The 20,838-nt window shown below is 46.4% G+C and overlaps 3 protein-coding genes across 4 annotated transcripts in view; 1 reads left to right on the top strand and 2 right to left on the bottom strand.

The window, feature by feature from the left end:
• ripor3 (RIPOR family member 3) overlaps positions 1-2,690 on the top strand; it is a 28,680-nt gene extending 25,990 nt beyond the window's left edge. For both annotated transcript variants that reach the window (XM_029502379.1, XM_029502380.1), the window contains 4 exons: positions 302-504; positions 576-659; positions 923-1,013; positions 1,087-2,690. In XM_029502379.1, coding sequence (XP_029358239.1) covers positions 302-504; positions 576-659; positions 923-1,013; positions 1,087-1,187 — 479 coding nt within the window. In that variant the 3' untranslated portion in view covers positions 1,188-2,690. The remainder of the gene's footprint in view (positions 1-301; positions 505-575; positions 660-922; positions 1,014-1,086) is intronic.
• blcap (bladder cancer associated protein) lies at positions 2,284-6,378 on the bottom strand. The gene is made up of 2 exons (XM_029502381.1): positions 6,274-6,378; positions 2,284-3,968 (listed from the first exon to the last, which is right to left on the bottom strand). The coding sequence occupies exon 2, from the start codon at positions 3,737-3,739 to the stop codon at positions 3,476-3,478; it is 264 nt and encodes an 87-aa protein (XP_029358241.1). The 5' UTR covers positions 3,740-3,968; positions 6,274-6,378; the 3' UTR covers positions 2,284-3,475.
• A 3,158-nt stretch (positions 6,379-9,536) lies between these two features.
• podxl2 (podocalyxin-like 2) lies at positions 9,537-20,700 on the bottom strand. The gene is given in 12 exon segments (XM_029502344.1): positions 9,537-9,596; positions 9,685-9,849; positions 10,453-10,632; positions 10,900-10,961; positions 11,051-11,207; positions 11,332-11,406; positions 11,477-11,916; positions 12,015-12,213; positions 12,687-12,799; positions 13,008-13,116; positions 14,642-14,970; positions 20,670-20,700. Coding segments are annotated over 12 exon segments (1,920 nt in total).
• Positions 20,701-20,838: the final 138 nt, after the last annotated feature.

Consider the following 20,838-nt stretch of genomic DNA (forward strand, 5'->3'; position numbering starts at 1 on the left):
TCTGTCGCCCCCTGGTGGTCAGTAGACAGAATAAATCTCTTTCTTCTGTCTGGATGAAAGAATGTCATTAAAATAGACTATTTTCTGACATGCGAGATGAGTCTGGTCGTCGCCGCCCTCATGTGGCTGAAATAAGTACTTAAATAATTAAAAAGAAATTCAAATTTTCAAAAATCATTTGCCTCTAAACATGAGTGCAAACATAAAAACGGTCTTTGGACAAGTTGGACATTTTTAAAACCTTGAAATCCCAGAGTTCTCCTGCTGTCATAATGATGATGTATCGCCGGTTGTGTTTCAGAGCACATCCTGTTGGCCCTCAGGAGCCCCAAACGGAGGCGAGCGTTGAATAAACTGAGAGGGCGGAGCCTCGTGGAGCTCCTCCCACTGGGCTGCACGCTGCAGACCCTGGCCGCCCTGCAGCTCGACTCCAACCACAAAGTCTGCAAAGCTGCTGCCAGCTGTCTGTGCAGAGCTGCAGGCTGCAAGGCCTTCAGGAGCAAGGTGACAACGCAGACTGAGCACCGCAGCAATCTCTGCATGTTGGCTGCTAACAGCTCCACCTTCTTCTGCAGGCGCTGCTTCTCTACACCGAGACTCTGAAGAGCACCGACGTCCAAACCCAGCAGGCCTCCTGTTTGGCTCTGAAGTGCCTCCGGGTGAGACACCAACACATTTTATTTATTCCAGCTCTCTTCCACATGTGCCGACGTTTCATGAACTCGTGTAAACAGACAAATATTTAAAGAAATATTTGAACTTCATAAATACTCATTTCCATTTGCTATATTTATCTAAGTGGGTGTGTTTCATCTCAGACCAACAGAAATAAAAATCTTAATTTGAAAAGTTAGACTTATTTTTCTATTTAACCATTCTGATTGATATTCATGTAATAGTAAATAAATGTGCTGTGTGTCAGGCCACAGAGAGTGTGGACCACATCGCAGATTTGTGGAGATCAGCAGATGAAGACGTTCGCAGCGCTGCCAGAGAGACGGTCCTCTCCTTCGGTACGAGCAGGAATGATTCTCTGCTCTGCTTCATCTGTTTTATTCATGTCGCTCTGTTCTGGTTCATCTGCAGGTAAAAAGGGCTTCCTGGCCTTCCAGAGGATGGACCAGCTCTACGCCGAGATGCAGGAGGAGGCCTATCAGAACCAGGAGACTGAGATCACCATTCTATAGGAAACGTTTGTTTTGGTCTAAAGAAGCCTGTGATGAATCTGCACTGAAGGGGGAACGACCAGAAGTATCTCTGCAGGAAAACTGGTTTTATTTGAAAAACTCTTTGGTGTGAGAAGTTCCAGTGAAGGCGACTGTAAGCTGACGATTTAAGAGACTTCTACTGCAAATACAAATTTATTTTGGTTTTGAATGGAGCTATTTAACCAGAGCAGCTGTAAAATTATTGCTGCTTTTCCAGCATCAGGACTTGCTTTGGGAAATGAAGGATTAAATATATTTCAAATATTGTCTCAAGTTTTTAAAGAAAAATGGAAAGTCCTTGACAGCAGCTGTAAACAGCGTGAACACGACTCTTGGTTACTTTAAGGAACTGAGTTTTCAGGCTGTGTAGAAATTGAGTTGACATTGAAGGCTGAAAAAAAAATAAAATAAAAAGTCATCTGCTCAGACTGGTCCCGGTCTCCAGAACTCAGAAAGCTGAACTGTCACCTGATCTGTGAGAATAAGATGGCTGCGTTTTGAATGTGCCGACTCAGCGAGTTTCTTTGAACCACGTTTGATGAAAATTGACACATTTTAGTAACTCCTGATTTTTCCACGTTCAGTAGAACATCGTTGCCCTCTGTTCTGCTGAACTGGCCCGGTCTAAGTGACCCGGGACCTTTCAGACTGAAGGAGGAAGAAGTCTGTTTTATCTGCAACAAGCAGACTGAACTGTGTTTTCCTTCAGACTCTGGACCGTCAAGACAAACCCAAACAGGATGGAATCAGTCAGATCAGAACCAGAACTGGATCTTCTGGAGTAAGAAACGGAACTCAAAGGGATCTGAGTGTCAGCCATGTTGTTTTCTTTTGTTTTTCCCCAAACACTGACCACCTTCTGTTGCTCCCCGGTCCAGTTCTGCTGTCCAGGGCCGTCCTTGACCCTGGTTCTTCTTGCTTTGACCACTTGGATATTTTAATGCAGCACTTTTTCCTCTGATAATTATCAGTGGTGATAACCTGATAAGTGGTGAATAGATATGAGATGATAAACAGAATTTCAACACTCACTCAGTAAAGATCATGAATAAATCTTAATCTGACTCAGTTTAACACATGAAAGGAAAAAACTTTATTTAAATTAAAACCAAAGCAATCATGTAGCAGTGAACATGTTCAGCACTGCAACAGAAGCACGCACGCACACACACACACACACAGTATAAACACCTCAGCCTGAGCCTCAGGGCTCGACACTAACAGCAGTGATACACAGGGAAGCCAATGAACACTCGTCCTCCGTCAGCTGTGTATTGCTTCGTGTAGCTGGAAATACTGACATTTGTTTCCTTGCGCATCACCACCATTTGATCAGAGACAGTAACGCAGGCACACACACACAAACCGCTTTTTCATTCACCCCTACACACCTAGATTTTTTTCTACCCTTTGGAAACTTTCAGCATTTTGTTTAAATTCACTAAAACTTGTGTGAACTTAATGCATAAAAAAAAAAAAAAACTAACAGCAACCCATGCACAAGAAAATAAAACAGCAAAAAAAAAAAAAAGGAAAAATAAAGATCAGATCGTGAGTCTGGCTGGACGTTCACTCTGAGACGAGAGGACGAGGAGGAGGAAGAAGACAGGGAGAGCACAGTGGGTAATAACAGGACAGTTTCTCAGCATTGTTACACCTTCTGAGAGGTGTGTGTGTGTCTGGAAGCCATAAAAGGAGGAATTGTTCTCAGCAGGGTTCCTGATTGTCCAGTGTTGGTTGGTGCTGTGGTGTTCAGGCTGGTCTCTAACATGTCCTGGTAGTTGAAGTTTGATGGAGCTGCAGGGACAGAGGAAAGAGCTCCGTCCGCAGACCTCAGACGGGGTTGCGGGTGTTGACAGCTTCAGATTATTTTGATCCTACAGTAAAGAACCCTGCAGGGTTCTGAAGCAGGTGGGTCAGAACAAGAAAACATGGTGGTCACTTTAGGGCTGAGTCATTTATTGTGTGTTTATCAGGAAGTTTTCATCCAAATGCCGGATTGAAAATTGCTGAAATTGAAATTATTCTCTCCTCAAGTTCATGTGCCTCTCCTTGCTTCCGTCTTTCATTAGGGTTCATGTAAGGTTTCCTCTGATAGCTCCTCCCCCTCCTTCCACCTCAGATTTAAGTCTTTTTCTTTACAGCATGACAAACCAGCTCCTCCTCAGCGCCACCTCTGGCTGAGCACTCCAGTCCGTCCATCTTACAGCATGGCAGTATCGTTCTACAGCGTTCACACCTTCCCTCTTCCTCCACATCGCTCCCTCCTAGGTCCCGACTATTGTTGGGTCGTGGGCAGCGTCCGGCAGCGCGGCGTCCTGGCAGTGGTACAGGAAGCAGTTGCCCCAACAGCTGTAGCAAATGAGGAAGAGGGCAGCCAGGAAAACCAAGGCACAGATGGTGCAGGGCTTCCTCTCCAGCAGGAAGCTGAGCAGGTAGAAGCCCATGAACATGGAATGGTTGAACCACAGAGCCGGGTTCAGTGGTTTAGGGATGAGCAGCACGGGGAGAAGCCACTGCAGGCAATACATAGTGTCTGATTGATGGGGGACGCTGGCAGAGGAAGCTACAGTTCACTCACTGGTTGTCTGAGGTTGTTGGAGGATGATGTGACAGGCTGATGGCGGGGAGGGAGGGGGTGGGTGGGGTCAGACAGCGGCCCTCAGCAGACAAGATGTGCAGGAGTCGTCTTATCCGATGAAGCTATGATGATGCAGGAACAGGTCAAAGATGTCAGGTGCTGCAGTCATCAGGTCATCCCTGGAGACGGCAGAGGAAGGAAAACGTCAGAACAGGACAAACTCAACTGATCCTGCAGAACCAGGTGTTACTGTTAAATGGACAGAAAAAGTTGAAAGATCATGTCACTATTTCCTAAAGCCCAGGATGTCATCAAACGATTAGTCCCATCAGTCCAAACCAATATAACAGAGAGAGAACAAGAGAATGCAGATGACTGACTTAAAAACTGGGTCTAAATTCAACAACTCCTTCAGCTGCATTTGGAGACGAACATTAGGGAGTTTCCTTTTCCTGGAAAACAGCAGCTCCAACAGCTGGAACCACCATGGACCAACATATCCCAAGATTCATTGGGTACCAGTAATGAAAACAATATGGCAGCAAAATGACAGGGTGAGCCTGAGGGGAAAACAATTGAATGTAAATGTTGTGTTTCAGTTAAAACTATGAAAAAAATTCTCTCTCCCTGTGTCTGAGTCAGATTGTGAACACTAACCAGGACAAACGTGTCTGTTATTCAATTTGCTCATTTCAGCTTCACCATAATCTCATTTTCAAGTCCTGGTGTGACTCTTACACTACAATGGTGCAGGATAAATACGGGTTTACAAAAATGGACAAAACCACAAATTGAATAATGGAGGAAGATAAGAAACAATCAGCAGATTTACATTCACACGCTCTCAGACAACAGCAGACTGAACACCCTGATTCAGAAGGTCAGCTCGGTCTGTGTGTCGCCATGGAGGAGGAGGATGGTGTCAAAACTCCTCTTCATCATCAGCATCATCTGAGCCACTCATGACACACCTACAGATAGTTTACTGTTCATCCCCTTGTGTCCATGCTTCATGTCTACCTTCTACATCATATCTTTACTCTTACCACATTCTCCTTCTGTGTGCTTATATAATTCATTATTTTGCTTTTTTACCTCCTCTTTCGTGAGAGTTGAGAAATTACAACAGAATCATTTCCCTGCATGGAGCATTTTAGTTTAGTTTTTTTTTTTTTCTTCTTTGCTTTCCGACCTGCTGGCTTGAAAAGAGAGGGCCAAGTTTCCAGGAGCTCTGTATTCACACTCAAATAAAAACCCTTTTTACAAGACAAAATAAAACATGGGGGTTTACCTCAGAACAGCCTCTGCTGCCGTGACTCACCTCCCTTTCAAGGTAAATTCACACCAAAACTAGACTGGTCTTTTTCTAGCAACATCCCTGGAGATTTAGCACAAGCTTCACATCAGTGTATAAAAATAGACGTAGCCTCAAACTGCATCTGTTTTCTTTAGAAAAAGAGCAGGTTGGAAACAGACGAGAGATGTAATGTACATCATTATTTCACATCCTTACAGTTGTGACTAATCCTGTCCCAGCCCATGTTAATGACACAAAGTTAACTCTTTACCAACTTCCTTATTGGGGGCCTGAAGCTGGAGGATTAGCAGCTCAGCTAATGGCAGTTAGCTGCCCCAGATATGAGACAATCTGTGCGAAAATAAAAACCAGTCCGACTCCTTGAGGTGAAAAGAGACGTCAGGAGCAGCCGGTTCCAACAAGAACACCGGCTGCAGCTGGTTGAAGGACAAAAGCAGAGCTGCTGTCAGGGACAGCTGCCCCACTTTGGTCATCACGCTGTTGCCACCAGCTGGACCCTGCAGTTCTGGTGGGACCTCCAGGAAACACGAACCCATTAATCCGCGGCTGGAGCTCAGCGTTAGCTCACATGAACCAAACCCCGTTCAAAAACACACCGATTTAAGGGGAGCCGACTGGGAAGTGAAATCAAACCCACTCCAGCTCATCACGCTGCCTAATGTCAGAGCCCAGAAGGAGGCTGGATGTTTAGATACACAACAGGAACACAAACTGGGCTTCCAGTCATTTATAGTACCTGTCAATTGTCTTTTACATTGATTGCGGTGGGCGGTAACTTTAGCTAGCAGCGTGAGCTAGCTGTTAACCCGGAGCTTTGTGGAGAATGTTTTGGGTCGATGCTTCCGCTCTGTTTGTGAGCAAAACATGATATATATATATATATATATTTTATTTTATTTTTTTGTTTTAAATCTAACCAAGTTTCTACAAATCATGCCAGGGAAGCTTCAAATAGGCCCAAGAACGAACTGAACGGAGCTCAGAATCAGTGCTTTGTCCAGCACGGACCGGAGGCTAACTAGCTGGCTAGTTTACAGAGGAACAACAAAATTCTTCACATATATTTCGGAGCACCGTCCTGAATGGCAGCTAGTTAGCGCCCCAAATGAGACAGCGTTAGTCGGACTGTGTGTTGGAAATGAACATTTAAACAGATGAGGACCGACCTGACTTCCTTCGGGCTCATTCTACCTCCTCTGGACTCACAGCTGACTGCGCACGTAGCGGCTAACCAGCAACCAGCTAGCAGGCATTTACGGTAGCTCGGAGGACCCCTGCTAACCGGGGGCTTTAGGAGGCCGCGGCCCGCCTGAACTAAATTATCTTCCCCTCTGTTCGAGTCCCGCTGCTGCTGCCGCTGCCCGCTTTTCCACAGGGACCGGCCCAAACACCAGTACCGAGACTGTGATATGTGTAAATACAATCCATAAACAACATGCTTGATTTTTGAGTTTAACTAATTATTCCATTTATCTGTTATTATTTCAACAAAAATGTCTAACTGAAAAGTTTTCATGTCTGATTAATTGTGTCAGTCGGTTTTTATGCAAAAATGCCAAAAGCTCTCTGATTTCAGCTTTTAAATAGGAATATCTGCTCATTGTCTCTTTTACAGTATCAGACTGGAGTTTGCTGTTTGTGGTCTTTTTTCTGATAATGGAATAAACATATTTAATGTGACTAGAGGAGAGTTTGTCCACCAACGAATCTGTTGTGTGTCTGTAAATGATGATTTGTGAAAGGACAGTAGACATACTGGACTGTTCTCACTGAGCTGCCTCTAATGAGTTTATGAGTCCTCATTCATCACTGATGCAGCAGATTTTCATCATTTCCTATAATTTCAGATGTGTTATCAGTATCCCTGCTGACTCATCAGAGAAAGTGCAACAGTGACTTGCACAAATTTTAGTTTGAATACATGTAACTGCACTCATGTCAAACTGTAAGGTTCTTTTTCTTCGACATGGCAAACTGCACTAAAGCCATCCAGGACGAATGAACGAAGATGAACCATTTATTCACATTTATTTAAATTAAAAGAACAAACACTGAATCCAACAAAAGCAAAAAGAAGAACACAGCCAAGTCAGCAATCCAGAACAGTTGAACTAGAAAAGGAAATGACATAAAACCACATTTTCTCTAAACTTTATTTCTTACACTTAAATTGTTACGCTAAAAGCAAAAAAGTGAAACAACATCAAATAAAAATGCATACAAATAGACGATAAAAAACGATCATTAAAGTTAACAGAAAAAAAACTAACTGAAGTAAATCAATAAAAACTCAATAAAACATTGGACTGAAACATCACGAAGAAATTAACCTGTTTTCTTTCCACAAATGAAATGTCATTTGTTTTTGTTTTTTTGCTACAGCTGAATAGTCATTGGCTGACACCAGCATCGCTAACAAATGCAAACAAACACAAGCCTGCGATCTGATTCTGAAAAGAAAAATCATCTGGAGACTAATTTAAAGGATCAATGTCTGTTCAGCGTCCAAAAATATCCAAAGAGATAAAATTCAACTCCAACTTTCTTTCAGGAAAAAAGAGAAAGCTGTTTTGTTCTATTGATGCTCGCTGCTGTGCTGAAAGCTTCATGCTCTTCTTCTTCTTCCAGCGGAGGACGAGAAGCCTCTCCTGCTTTTGTCTTGTGCTTCCAGAAAAAAAACACCAGTCACTGAACGTCTTCAGGAAGGACGGTTCTGCCCCCCAATCTGTCCTGAATGCTCCATAAATCCTGCTTAGCTCACAAAGTGCATATCAATCAGCCCAGTTTACAGTGAAGCCATATACAGTTTCATTACATCGAGAAAAGAGTAACAGAGCTGAAACAGCATCTTGATGAAATGGGTGACACTGATGACTGCAGGGATGGAAATGGCGTCCTGGTCTTGTAAAGTCCATCTTTTGATCACATTCACCTCAGTTTGGACTTGACTGTTGGTTCATCAGTGGGAATATTGGTGTGTTCAGGAGCCACATCCTTCAGAGGCTGCATTTAAAAACTGAAACGCCTTCAAATGCAGTCGACAGTCGTGCCTCCATGCTCATCTGGGGGATCATTTGTGGCCCAATCTATCCCAAGATTCATTGCAGAATGGAAATAAAAATAATATGGCAGCAGAAACACACATAGAGAAGTTAAGTAGGGTAAACATCAGGGTGCTGACGGAACAACATGGGACTGAAAAGCTTTACTTCGGGTGGGAACAGTAAAGAACAGCTGGGACACAGAAGGAAATGAGCCAGATCGTCAGTCTGTGTGATGATAGTGACTCGGACAGTAACGCAGAGACTCCACATGAAACATAACCACTTAAAAACCACCTTCATCCAGACTGAGCTGTAACGTTAATGACTCCATAATGAACACCGCAACTCAGACGTGGTTTTAAACACTCACTTGATTGTTGTGATGTGATCTCAGAGGTCATGACCTTCGTATGCATCATGGACGTGGCTGAGACTCGAACGTGACCACAGTAACAGATGTGGCAGGCAGAACTGCAACATTTAACACTTTAACACTGAAAACTTGGGGCTCGACTTGGACTCAGTCTTCAGTATCTTGACTTTAACACTGTGATTAGCTTTGCTTTCATGCGTTTGGCCTAAAAATTGTCGCCCACGTGTCATCGCCTCAAGATTCAGCCAGGAGCATAAAGCAGCCATTCCAACACCAGCGGAAAAAAAAGCATATTAGGCAAACAGCACGTAAGTATATTGATCACATGACTTGTTGTAGATTTGCGGCAAACAGCCTCAGCAGGTACAACCATTCCTATAAGCAAAATAGAGATATTTCAATCACTTTATGTAATACATTTAACATGATGCAGCATTTTAACAACGATAGTCACGATTTCCAAAAGGATTTCATAAAGTGCCAAAACTTGCTACAGGCCAAGCTTCCTGTTGGAAAGATGAGGAGGAGTCATTGGGGTAAAAACCACTGACCACCAGGATTCTTTTAGGCTCCTGCTCCAGTCAGGACCAAAATCTGCTTCACTGCTTTACATTCAAGCTTTTAATGTGGAACAAAAGCTGCTTTATGTTTTGATTTGTCTCATATTCGAATTGTCTTGTTTAGCCACGTTGCTAAAAGCTAAAAGCATAAGGCACGCTAACAGGTGTGTTTATGGAGTGACATTTTCTGGGCATTGATAAAATGGGTGACACATTAGCAGTAAATCTATTGTCTTCTCATGGATTCACGTATATGATGTTTACCCTGCCATCTAAAATGATAGCAGTGACTCCTCCCCCTCCTCAACCCCAGCTCGACTCTGATTGGACAATGCATCTGTCACTCAGGTGTAACCTCTTCCCATCTCCTGAAAACATTCTGCCATCTTCTCCTTCGTCCACTTAACCTCCATCAGATGCCCATCACCCGTGACCTTTCACCTCTTCGTCCATCAGAGATGTGTGTCCTGCTCCTCTTCCTCCTCTTCAGTCGCAGCTTGATTCACAAACACCTGAAAAGACAAAATGAGACGAGGCCTTACACTGTTACTGAGAACGCACACACAGACACACACACATCCACTCAGATCATCCTATCACCTGCCAGCGACTGCCGTCCTCCCTGCCCCCCTCTCCTCCGCCCCCGGCCAGCCCGTTGGTGCTCGGCTTCTTCTCCTGCATTTCGGGTTGGGGGTCGTTGGTCACGTCCAGCATGGGGTTGTCGTGGCAACCGTTTTCCACGAAGTGAAGCTCCTCGGCACGAAACTGCAAGGCGAAGTAAAAACAATCCCCTTTTATTAGACGACAGAAGTTACAGCCCAGTTCTCTTTTAGCTCTATGTTTGGCCTCCTCCGGCTCCACCACAGGTCAGCCAGGTCAGACAGCACACACAGGGCAATGAGTGTGACTCCTAACAGATAACAGCTCACTGCTGATTGGCTGATAAAACTTTGGAGGTATTTATCGATCACCCATTAACCTCCACATCAGAACAGCAGCTTCTCTTCCTGTGGAAAGATGCTGAAGCATAAACTTCCTCTGACAGCTGATCCATCAGTCGATGTAGAGAGCTAAAAGGAGTAAAGCTCTATATTGTGCAGTCCTTCGAAACCACCTGCCCCCACCAGTCTGACTGACTGCAGTCCAGTACAACGAAAAGTGTGTCCTGATTCATGAGCAATAATTAAATGACAACAGATGCATCGAATCAAATCTTTAAGATCAGAGTCATCTGATCCAGCTCACTCTGCTCGGAGATCACATTTAAATTCATATTTATTCTTTTCAGACGAACCGGACTGGAGCTCAGTGACTTTTGGTTTGTTCCTGAAGTTAGGTCATGTTTTTTAGAGACGCGTCGTCACCAACCGTGGTCTTGGTCGCAGGCAGCCGTCTCTGCCAGCAGATGTAGATGAATCCAGATGTGATGATGACCATGCACACGGAGCCGATGATCACCAGGACCACAAACAGCTTCCCGTAGTCGCTGCGTGTTTGACTGGGCCGAGACTGACAGCTGCTGGCTGCGCTGTAGTTCTGGATACCGACCTGAGGTGGCGCACAAACACACACACATCACATTTCCTCATGACATCATTAAGACCAATTAGACCTCAGATCATCAGCTGGTTCAACCTTTTTCTCTTAGTATGAACCTAGTTTTTATACGTTTTTGTATTTCCAGTTGATGCTGTTGTTCATTTTTTATTTATGTGTCTGTGTGTGTTTGTCTTTTGTGTCTTTGTTCAATAAAACCAAATATTTGTGATTATTATGGAAAGCTTATATCAGAGAAGAGGAGAAAGCGGCTGTGACCTTATTCAGACTCTTCCTGATCTGTCCCAGCATCATCAGCACCTCCTTGGTCGTGATCACGCCTGCAAGACACAACAGAGGGCGGCAATTTACACACTTACACCTGAAATCCACCCAGAGTTTTACTGTGAGAGAGCGTGTGTGTGTTCACCCTGTTCAGAAGCCACGTTCATCAGCAGCTGGTGTTGCTGGTGTGTCGGCTTGCTGAGGTAGAGTACCCATGATCCCTCAGGGCTGTTCATTCTGCGAGCAAATACTTCTTCCATGATCTTCAGCAAGCGAACGCCATGATTGACACGAAACTCTTCCTGTGTTCACACACACAGTTAAGAAAGCTCCAGTCTGTTAAAGGACCGAGGACTCGCTGTCTTGCCCCACTGGATGCTCAGTGAGCAGCTGTTAACGCAGCCCTTTTCATTTCTTTGTACTTACACAGTTGAAGTTGTGCATCAGGTTGAGGACGATGTATCCTCGTCCGGTCAGTTCGCTCCAGTCGACACACACCACCTGAGAGAAGACAGCTGTAACTACGGTGGGACTGTGAGGAGGACGTCTGTCCTCTCAGCTCTTACTGTACCTGCTGCGCCTGCAGCAGCTCGTCAACATCGCTGGCCGGTGGGACCGCCCCTGTCACCCCGCGGCCGCTGCCGACCTTTGACCTGTGAGCCGGCAGGGGTGAGGTCTTCTCCAGCCCATCCCAGGTGAAGCTGGTCGGGGGGGGCTCTGTGGTGAGAGGGACGACGTGTCTTGTCCTCTGTCCCTCCGTCTCTGCAGCAGGAGAATCTGTTTACAGTGACGTGATTCATCTGAGCGTGACGCCAACCGTTCCCATCGCCGCCAACTCACCTTTCAGTTTGTGTTGCGCGTCGTTTCCCTCCACGCTGGGCTGCAGAGGCTCTCTGCTGGGAGCCATGCCGATCTCTGGGACGGTCGGGTTCTGGCTGAATTCACCTGGGTGGGCTAGTCCAGCGTCCTCCTCCTCCTCCTCCCTCCGGCGACCTTCATCCTCTGTCTCATCTGCAGTGACACACAACAAGGTCAAACTTGACAAAAGCTAAAGTTAACAAAATGCACCAAAAACACCAACAAGCCCCAGACTTGTGAATTTAAAATACCTTTGGTGTAACTTCCCAGCAGCCCAAAGTCGGTGCCGGTGTCGGTCTCCGCGGTGGCGGTCCCTGCGGCGTCGCCTCCATCCGCAGCAGAAGAAGTTGTTCTGACCGTCATGATGGAGGAGTGAAGGAGTCCGTATCCGCTGGACTGAGCGTCTTCCTCCGCCTCAGCCTCCAACAGCTCTCTCTCTGTGGGCCCCACCTGAACGACAGGTAATCAGGTCACATCCAAATCCATCCCATAATAACTCCGCTTCACCTTCAAACACAGTAAAAGCTTTATGCATTTCTATGGAGCTGCAGGTGAAAAGGAGGCACGTCACTAAACAGGATATTTTTGTGTTTTTGTGTTTGTCTGTAGCAGGAATGATGAGAAATGTTCAGACTGAAACTTCAGTCCGGATGAAATCTGATTCATTATAATCCAATTACAGTCCAACTGCAGCTGACTGTGTTCCTGCTCGTTACTCTTTTCTTCAGTAATTTTTTGATTTTTGTGTGAGGAAGTTTCTGACGCTGCTGGACAATCTGAATATCAGAAGACGGACAGTTCAGAGTCTCCTGTTCTCAGTTTACAGCCGGAAGAACAGAAGTGTTATTTTGGTTATATCTGAGGATTAAAAAAACATTCTGGACAAACTGATTTCTGAGTCAGATGAAGCGCTCCGTCCTCACCTCCAGGACGGGAGGAGCACGACGCTCCTGCAGCCCAGAGTCAGGCACCTCGGCCGGGGGGGGTGTACTGCCGCGCTGCTCAGAGCTGGAGGGGTGAAAAAACGGGCTGTAACCTGTGAGACACAAAGACACACATCAGAAACACATCTGTGTGATGGCTCTGTCAGGAAAATCATTGCCACTAACCAATCAGAGCGTCCAGATCCGGCGTAGTGCGATTGGCCTCCAAGGCGTCTGGATCGTCCCTCCCTCCCTTCCTCTCCTCCTCCTCCTCGTCTCCTCCTCTCCTCTCTCTGTCCTCCATGTCTGTCCCATAGAAGCCTGAGGCCTCCTGGGAGGCATCGCCAGCTCCTGGCCTATTAAAGAGCTCCGTCTCCGGGTCGCTGACGTATCGGGCGGAGTCCTGGGGAGTCACCAGATGAACCATACGCTGAAATCAGAGAGATGATTGGACAGACTGAGATAGTTGGACTGACTAAAACAATTGGACAGACTGAGACGATTGGACAGACTGAGACAATTGGACAGACTGAGATAGTTGGACAAACTGAGACGATTGGACAGACTGAGACAATTGGACAGACTGAGATAGTTGGACAAACTGAGACGATTAGACAGACTGAGACGATTGGACAGACTGAGATAGTTGGACAGACTGAGACGACTGGACAGACTGAGATAGTTGGACAGACTGAGACGATTAGACAGACTGAGACGATTGGACAGACTGAGACGATTGGACAGACTAAAACAATTGGACAGACTGAGACGATTGGACAGACTGAGACAATTGGACAGACTGAGATAGTTGGACAGACTGAGACGATTGGACAGACTGAGATAGTTGGACAGACTGAGATGATTGGACAGACTGAGATAGTTGGACAGACTGAAACGATTGGACAGACTGAGATGATTGGACAGACTGAGATAGTTGGACAGACTGAGACGATTGGACAGACTGAGACGATTGGACAGACTGAGATAGTTGGACAGACTGAGACGATTGGACAGACTGAGATAGTTGGACAGACTAAAACGACTGGACAGACTGAGACGATTGGACAGACTGAGATAGTTGGACAGACTGAGACGACTGGACAGACTGAGACGATTGGACAAACTGAGACGATTGGACAGACTGAGATAGTTGGACAGACTGAGACGATTGGACAGACTGAGACGATTGGACAGACTGAGATAGTTGGACAGACTGAGACGATTGGACAGACTGAGACGATTGGACAGACTGAGACGACTGGACAGACTGAGACGATTGGACAGACTGAGATAGTTGGACAGACTGAGATAGCTGGACAGACTGAGATAGTTGGACAGACTGAGACGATTGGACGGACTGAGATAGCTGGACAGACTGAGACGACTGGACAGACTGAGACGATTGGACAGACTGAGACGATTGGACAGACTGAGACGATTGGACAGACTGAGATAGTTGGACAGACTGAGACGATTGGACAGACTGAGATAGTTGGACAGACTGAAACGATTGGACAGACTGAGATAGTTGGACAGACTGAGACGATTGGACGGACTGAGATAGCTGGACAGACTGAGACGACTGGACAGACTGAGACGATTGGACAGACTGAGACGATTGGACAGACTGAGATAGTTGGACAGACTGAGACGATTGGACAGACTGAGATAGTTGGACAGACTGAGACGATTGGACAGACTGAGACGATTGGACAGACTGAGATAGTTGGACAGACTGAGACGATTGGACAGACTGAGACGACTGGACAGACTGAGACGATTGGACAGACTGAGACGACGACGAGCACACTCTAAATTCCAACACTGATTTACTGACGTGTCGGGAATATCCTTCTATGACTGTTCGATTTCTACGGATGGTTTCTCCTTCGTCATGCTCTGATGTGGCGAACATCTCTGCTCGTTCACTTTACCGCCTTTAAACTGACCCTCACCTCCATCTCCTCCTCCACATCCAGGTTTTGGTCAGCGGCGGCGGCGGTCCTGGGTCTGTCCTGACTGACGGGGGACGGCGGGTTTGACTGAGAGGCGTTGGTCTGGGCCTGGGAACGGGAGAGAACCTCGGGCCGGCCCATGTCGTGCACCAGGTGCGGCTGGGCTCGCACCAACTCGTGGACCGAGCTGCGCTTGGTCCTGACTGATTCCTGGATAAAGTGAGGCAGGGCTGGGCTTCCTTCCTGGAACTGACGCTCAGCAGCAGGACGGACAGGAATCACCCGCTGAGACAAAGCCAGTCTGGAGGCGTCACAGCTGGCAACAAGAGCTGCAGGAGGGAGAGCAGAAACACTCGACTGTCAACGTGAAACCTCCAGAGACTGAATGAATGAAACAAAAACGTTTGTTACCAATAAACCAACAACAACAACAAAAACAGGGAAACACACTGCAGCTCGGTTCGTCTGGTCTGAAGACAGAAGTCTGTCTGCCTTCAACAGTTGAGTCATTCGTTTCCTGGTAAAACTCTGACGTCTCCACAGCTGCAGCAGTCTCACAGCCGTCTGTCAAACTCACTCCTTCATTCATTAATTCACTCCTTCATTCATTAATTCACTCCTTCATTCATTAATTCACTCATTCATTCATTAATTCACTCCTTCATTCATTAATTCACTCACTCACTCACTCACTCACTCACTCACTCACTCACTCACTCACTCATTCACTCACTCACTCACTCATTCACTCACTCACTCACTCACTCATTCACTCACTCACTCACTCACTCACTCACTCACTCACAGCTGCATTCACATTTCTTCATGCAGACCTCATAAAGCCTAAGAAAACATTTACTGATGCTTTGTATATCAATGTTTTTTCCCCAACCTGGCAACCAAACGTTGTAATGAGACGTTTTTCATGTCTGACTTCATGTTAAATTTTATAACTATCCAAATGTTTTATGAAGAAATCATAATCCTGCCGACTCTTCTGCAGCCGTCTCTGAATATTTTGGTCATGCTGTGTGAACGTAGATGGGAAAAATGTGAGCATGACATCAATCTTTTTTTTTTATTCATAATATTCATGCTCTTCTGGCTGTTAAAAAAACACAATATCCCATAATCCCTCCAGATTTGCTGAACATCACGTAGGACGTAACAGAAGGAGGATGACTGGACGCCGTTGGCCCGTATCCCATGGTGCACTCTGTCTGGGCCCACAGATGGCTGTCTGACCTCAGAGCTGACTGAGCAGATTATCTGATCAGACCCAATAAGCCTGAAACACGAGAGCCTGTTTCAGTTTCTGTCCTCTGAACCCCAAAACCTTCGCTGCTAAACAAGTCCAGCACCTTCTCCTGCCCAGAACCGGGTCAAGTCTGAGGAGTCACAATGAGCCAACAAAAAAAAAGCCCAAAACAAACAGAGCTGCAGAAACAGGCCAGAGTCCAGATCAGGTCCGTCCACATCCTCCTCCTAATTTGGCTTCTTCTGGTTTCAAAAACCAAAATGGCTGAAAGAAAAATATCAAACTGGAAGCTTCAAAATGGCGGCTCACAAAGAGCGAAGCTCGAATAGTTCAAAAAACTAAAGATAGAAAAACACAGAAAGTCAAGAGCTTTAATTAAAGTCATGAGCTGATTAAATCACAACATGACGATCTGCTGGGACAGAAAGTTCACCTTTAAAAAGAACGCACTGTCGAAAAAACCAGCAGCATCAAACGTCCTCTCTGTGGAGGACCGGCCGAGCCAGCAGAACTGAAGGAGGACAGATACAGGAGGAGGACAGATACAGGAGGACAGATAAAGGAGGACAGATACAGGAGGACAGATACAGGAGGAGGACAGATACAGGAGGACAGATAAAGGAGGACAAGGTACAGGAGGACAAGGTACAGGAGGAGGACAGATACAGGAGGACAGATACAGGAGGACAGATACAGGAGGAGGACAGATACAGGAGGACAGATAAAGGAGGACAAGGTACAGGAGGACAGGTACAGGAGGACAGATACAGGAGGACAGATAAAGGAGGACAAGGTACAGGAGGACAGGTACAGGAGGACAGATACAGGAGGACAGATACAGGAGGACAGGTACAGGAGGAGGACAGATACAGGAGGACAAGGTACAGGAGGAGGACAGATACAGGAGGACAGATACAGGAGGACAGATACAGGAGGAGGACAGATAACGGAGGAGGACAGATACAGGAGGACAGATAAAGGAGGACAGATACAGGAGGAGGACAGATAAAGGAGGACAGATACAGGAGGACAGATACAGGAGGACAGATAAAGGAGGACAGATACAGGAGGACAGATACAGGAGGAGGACAGATACAGGAGGACAGATACAGGAGGACAAGGTACAGGAGGACAGATACAGGAGGAGGACAGATACAGGAGGACAAGGTACAGGAGGAGGACAGATACAGGAGGACAGATACAGGAGGACAAGGTACAGGAGGACAGATACAGGAGGAGGACAGATACAGGAGGAGGACAGATACAGGAGGACAGATACAGGAGGACAAGGTACAGGAGGACAGATAAAGGAGGACAGATACAGGAGGACAGATACAGGAGGAGGACAGATACAGGAGGACAGATACAGGAGGAGGACAGATACAGGAGGACAGATACAGGAGGACAGATACAGGAGGACAGATACAGGAGGAGGACAGATACAGGAGGACAGATACAAGAGGACAGATACAGGAGGACAGATACAGGAGGAGGACAGATACAGGAGGACAGATACAGGAGGACAGATACAGGAGGACAGATACAGGAGGACAGATAAAGGAGGACAGATACAGGAGGACAGATACAGGAGGAGGACAGATACAGGAGGACAGATACAGGAGGACAAGGTACAGGAGGACAGATACAGGAGGAGGACAGATACAGGAGGACAGATACAGGAGGACAGATAGAGGAGGACAAGGTACAGGAGGACAGATAGAGGAGGACAAGGTACAGGAGGACAGATAAAGGAGGACAGATACAGGAGGACAGATAAAGGAGGACACATACAGGAGGAGGACAGATACAGGAGGACAGATACAGGAGGACAAGGTACAGGAGGACAGGTACAGGAGGACAGGTACAGGAGGACAGATACAGGAGGACAAGGTACAGGAGGACAGATAGAGAAGGACAGATACAGGAGGACAGATAGAGGAGGAGGACAGATACAGGAGGACAAGGTACAGGAGGACAGATAGAGGAGGACAGATACAGGAGGACAGATAGAGGAGGAGGACAGATACAGGAGGAGGACAGATAAAGGAGGACAAGGTACAGGAGGACAGATAGAGGAGGACAGATACAGGAGGACAGATAGAGGAGGAGGACAGATACAGGAGGAGGACAGATAAAGGAGGACAAGGTACAGGAGGACAGATACAGGAGGACAGATACAGGAGGACAGATACCAGATACAGGAGGACAGATACAGGAGGACAGATACAGAAGGAGGACAGATAGAGGAGGACAAGGTACAGGAGGACAGATACAGGAGGACAGATACCAGATACAGGAGGACAGATACAGGAGGACAGATACAGAAGGAGGACAGATACAGGAGGACAGATACAGGAGGACAGATAGAGGAGGACAAGGAACAGTAGGACAGATACAGGAGGAGGACAGATACAGGAGGAGGACAGATACAGGAGGACAGATACCAGATACAGGAGGACAGATACAGGAGGACAGATACAGAAGGAGGACAGATAGAGGAGGACAGATACAGGAGGACAGATACAGGAGGACAGATACCAGATACAGGAGGACAGATACAGGAGGACAGATACCAGATACAGGAGGACAGATACAGGAGGACAGATAGAGGAGGACAAGGAACAGTAGGACAGATACAGGAGGAGGACAGATAAAGGAGGACAAGGTACAGGAGGACAGATACAGAAGGAGGACAGATAGAGGAGGACAAGGTACAGGAGGACAGATACCGGAGGACAGATACAGGAGGACAGATACAGGAGGACAGATACCGGAGGACAGATACAGGAGGACAGATACAGGAGGACAAGGTACAGGAGGACAGATACAGGAGGACAGATACAGGAGGAGGACAGATACAGGAGGAGGACAGATACAGGAGGACAGATACAGGAGGAGGACAGATACAGGAGGAGGACAGATACAGGAGGACAGATACAGGAGGACAGATACAGGAGGACAGGAGGACTGCGGGGCGTCAGCCTGCCATGACATCACACATCAGTTTGAGAGCCGCCATTTTGAAGCTCCAGTCTGAAGTTTAGTCATCAACCATTTTAGATTTCTTTACCGGCAGAAACCCGATTTAAAGGAGAAGGTGAATCTGACCTGCTCTGCTCCTGATTGGATGGTTCAGTCTGTCAGTAGCAGTCGGGTTAGGGTTAGGGTTAGCTGTAGCCCCGCCCCCCAGCCCCTCCCCTTTCCCTCTAAATGAACATCATGTCGTATTTCATGTTGAGACCAGAAACTCATCAGGGAGGAGGAGGGACATTTTCCCATAGACTTCAGTACAGTCTGACCGCCCTCACAGGCCCCTGATGTTCATGAATGGCTGCAGGTTCAGGTTTCTGTCTGCAGCCAGCCGGACGGACGGAGCTGCTGCTGTGGGGGGTGCCCTCCAAAGGTCATCACACCACAACGAACCTCAGAGCAGACCCACAAAAACCCACACAATGTGTGCAGAGAGGAGGGGGTCCATTTTTATCGGTCAGAGGTGAAAGCAGCTGAAGGAAAAACCACATTCTGGGTTTCAAACATTTTTGTGATGGCTCATCAAACATGTGAAACAGATTAACCTTCTAATGGAAACTTCCCCTCTGATAGAGAGCAGAAATAAAAACTGACAGCAACGTTAGCTGCATTTCTGAGTCATTAACAAACATCCTGCTTCTCGTTGTTTTACGTGAATATTTGGACAGATGTTGAATGTTTTCGACGTCTCGTCTGCTCATTAAAATAAAGTTGACATTTAGAAAATCACTGAAAATCCTCAGTTTCATTTCACAGTAAAATCTGATGGTTCAGCTTCTTTTCCTCATTTTGGGTACAATATGTTCTTCATGCTTTAACACCCCAGATCAGCTTAGGCTGGGACCCTAAATCCACCAAATCCCCCTCATGCTGCAGGAAGGTCGTCCCTGTTTTATCTTTAAAACATCAAATACGTCCTCATGAACGAGGAGTCTGCAGACGCAGACAGACTCACAAAAACACACCAGAACAACACAACTTCAGAGGCACTAACGCACTCAACCATTGTGCAGCTGTTGGGATGAATTATTTTTATTATATCTATAAAAAAAGACAGCAAACAGAAAAAAAACAACTTTAACAGCAAATCTTCTGACATGTAAATAAAAAAACTCAATGCTGCTCTGATTTGATAACTGACCGTCCTGTTTCTGTCATTTGAAGGTTTGTTGTTTTTCTGTTGTATTGTAATGTTTGTTGTTTGTTTCAGATTTTTTTGAACAGTTGATCTGAAACAAGGAAGTTTTTTAAGGTTGTACAAGTCTGAACCATCGAAGAGCCGATTTTAATGACAATGCAGAAAAACGCTGTGATGATGGAGGAAAATTATTTTAGATGCCTGGCAGTGTGTGTGTGTGTGTGTGTGTGTGTGTGTGTGTGTCAGACACCGCAGTGTGTGTTCCTCCCACACGGTGCCTGTCTGTGAATCCACTTTCAGAATTTAACCTGAACGCTTCATGAAAAAGGAAAAAGCAGGTCCCTGAATGCAGCGCTGGTTCCACCCTGATTCACAACATCACTGTTCACAAACACAACACGAACACAACATCACTGCTGCTGCAGCACTGGACTCAGTGGGGACTCGAACACTCATCTGACCGTCCTGTTTTCGAACTCTTTCATTTCTCTGGACTGGATTTTCTAAAAAGAAAAACACGAAACCAAGCCAAACGAAGCCCCTGTGCTCTTATTTTGAAATGTGTGTGTGTGTTTGTGTTGAGCTGAAATGAACACACTCACCGATCAGACTGATGTGGATCAGAACCGGCATGTCTGCTGCAGTGTTCGGTGTCCGTCCTCCTGGATCTGGATCTGGGTCTGTCGGGTTTCTGGATGTGGAGCCGGATCCTGATCAGGGAGACCCGGAGCTCATGGCCGCCTGTCGGGGCTGCTGTCTGCAGTGTCCTGG

This window comes from Echeneis naucrates, chromosome 5 (assembly GCF_900963305.1).
Source record: "Echeneis naucrates chromosome 5, fEcheNa1.1, whole genome shotgun sequence".
In the NCBI taxonomy this organism is placed as follows: domain Eukaryota; kingdom Metazoa; phylum Chordata; class Actinopteri; order Carangiformes; family Echeneidae; genus Echeneis; species Echeneis naucrates.

Coding starts and splice junctions, on each gene's coding strand:
- blcap (XM_029502381.1), bottom strand. CDS start 3,739: ATGTATTGCCTGCAGTGGCTTCTCCCCGTGCTGCTCATCCCTAAACCA.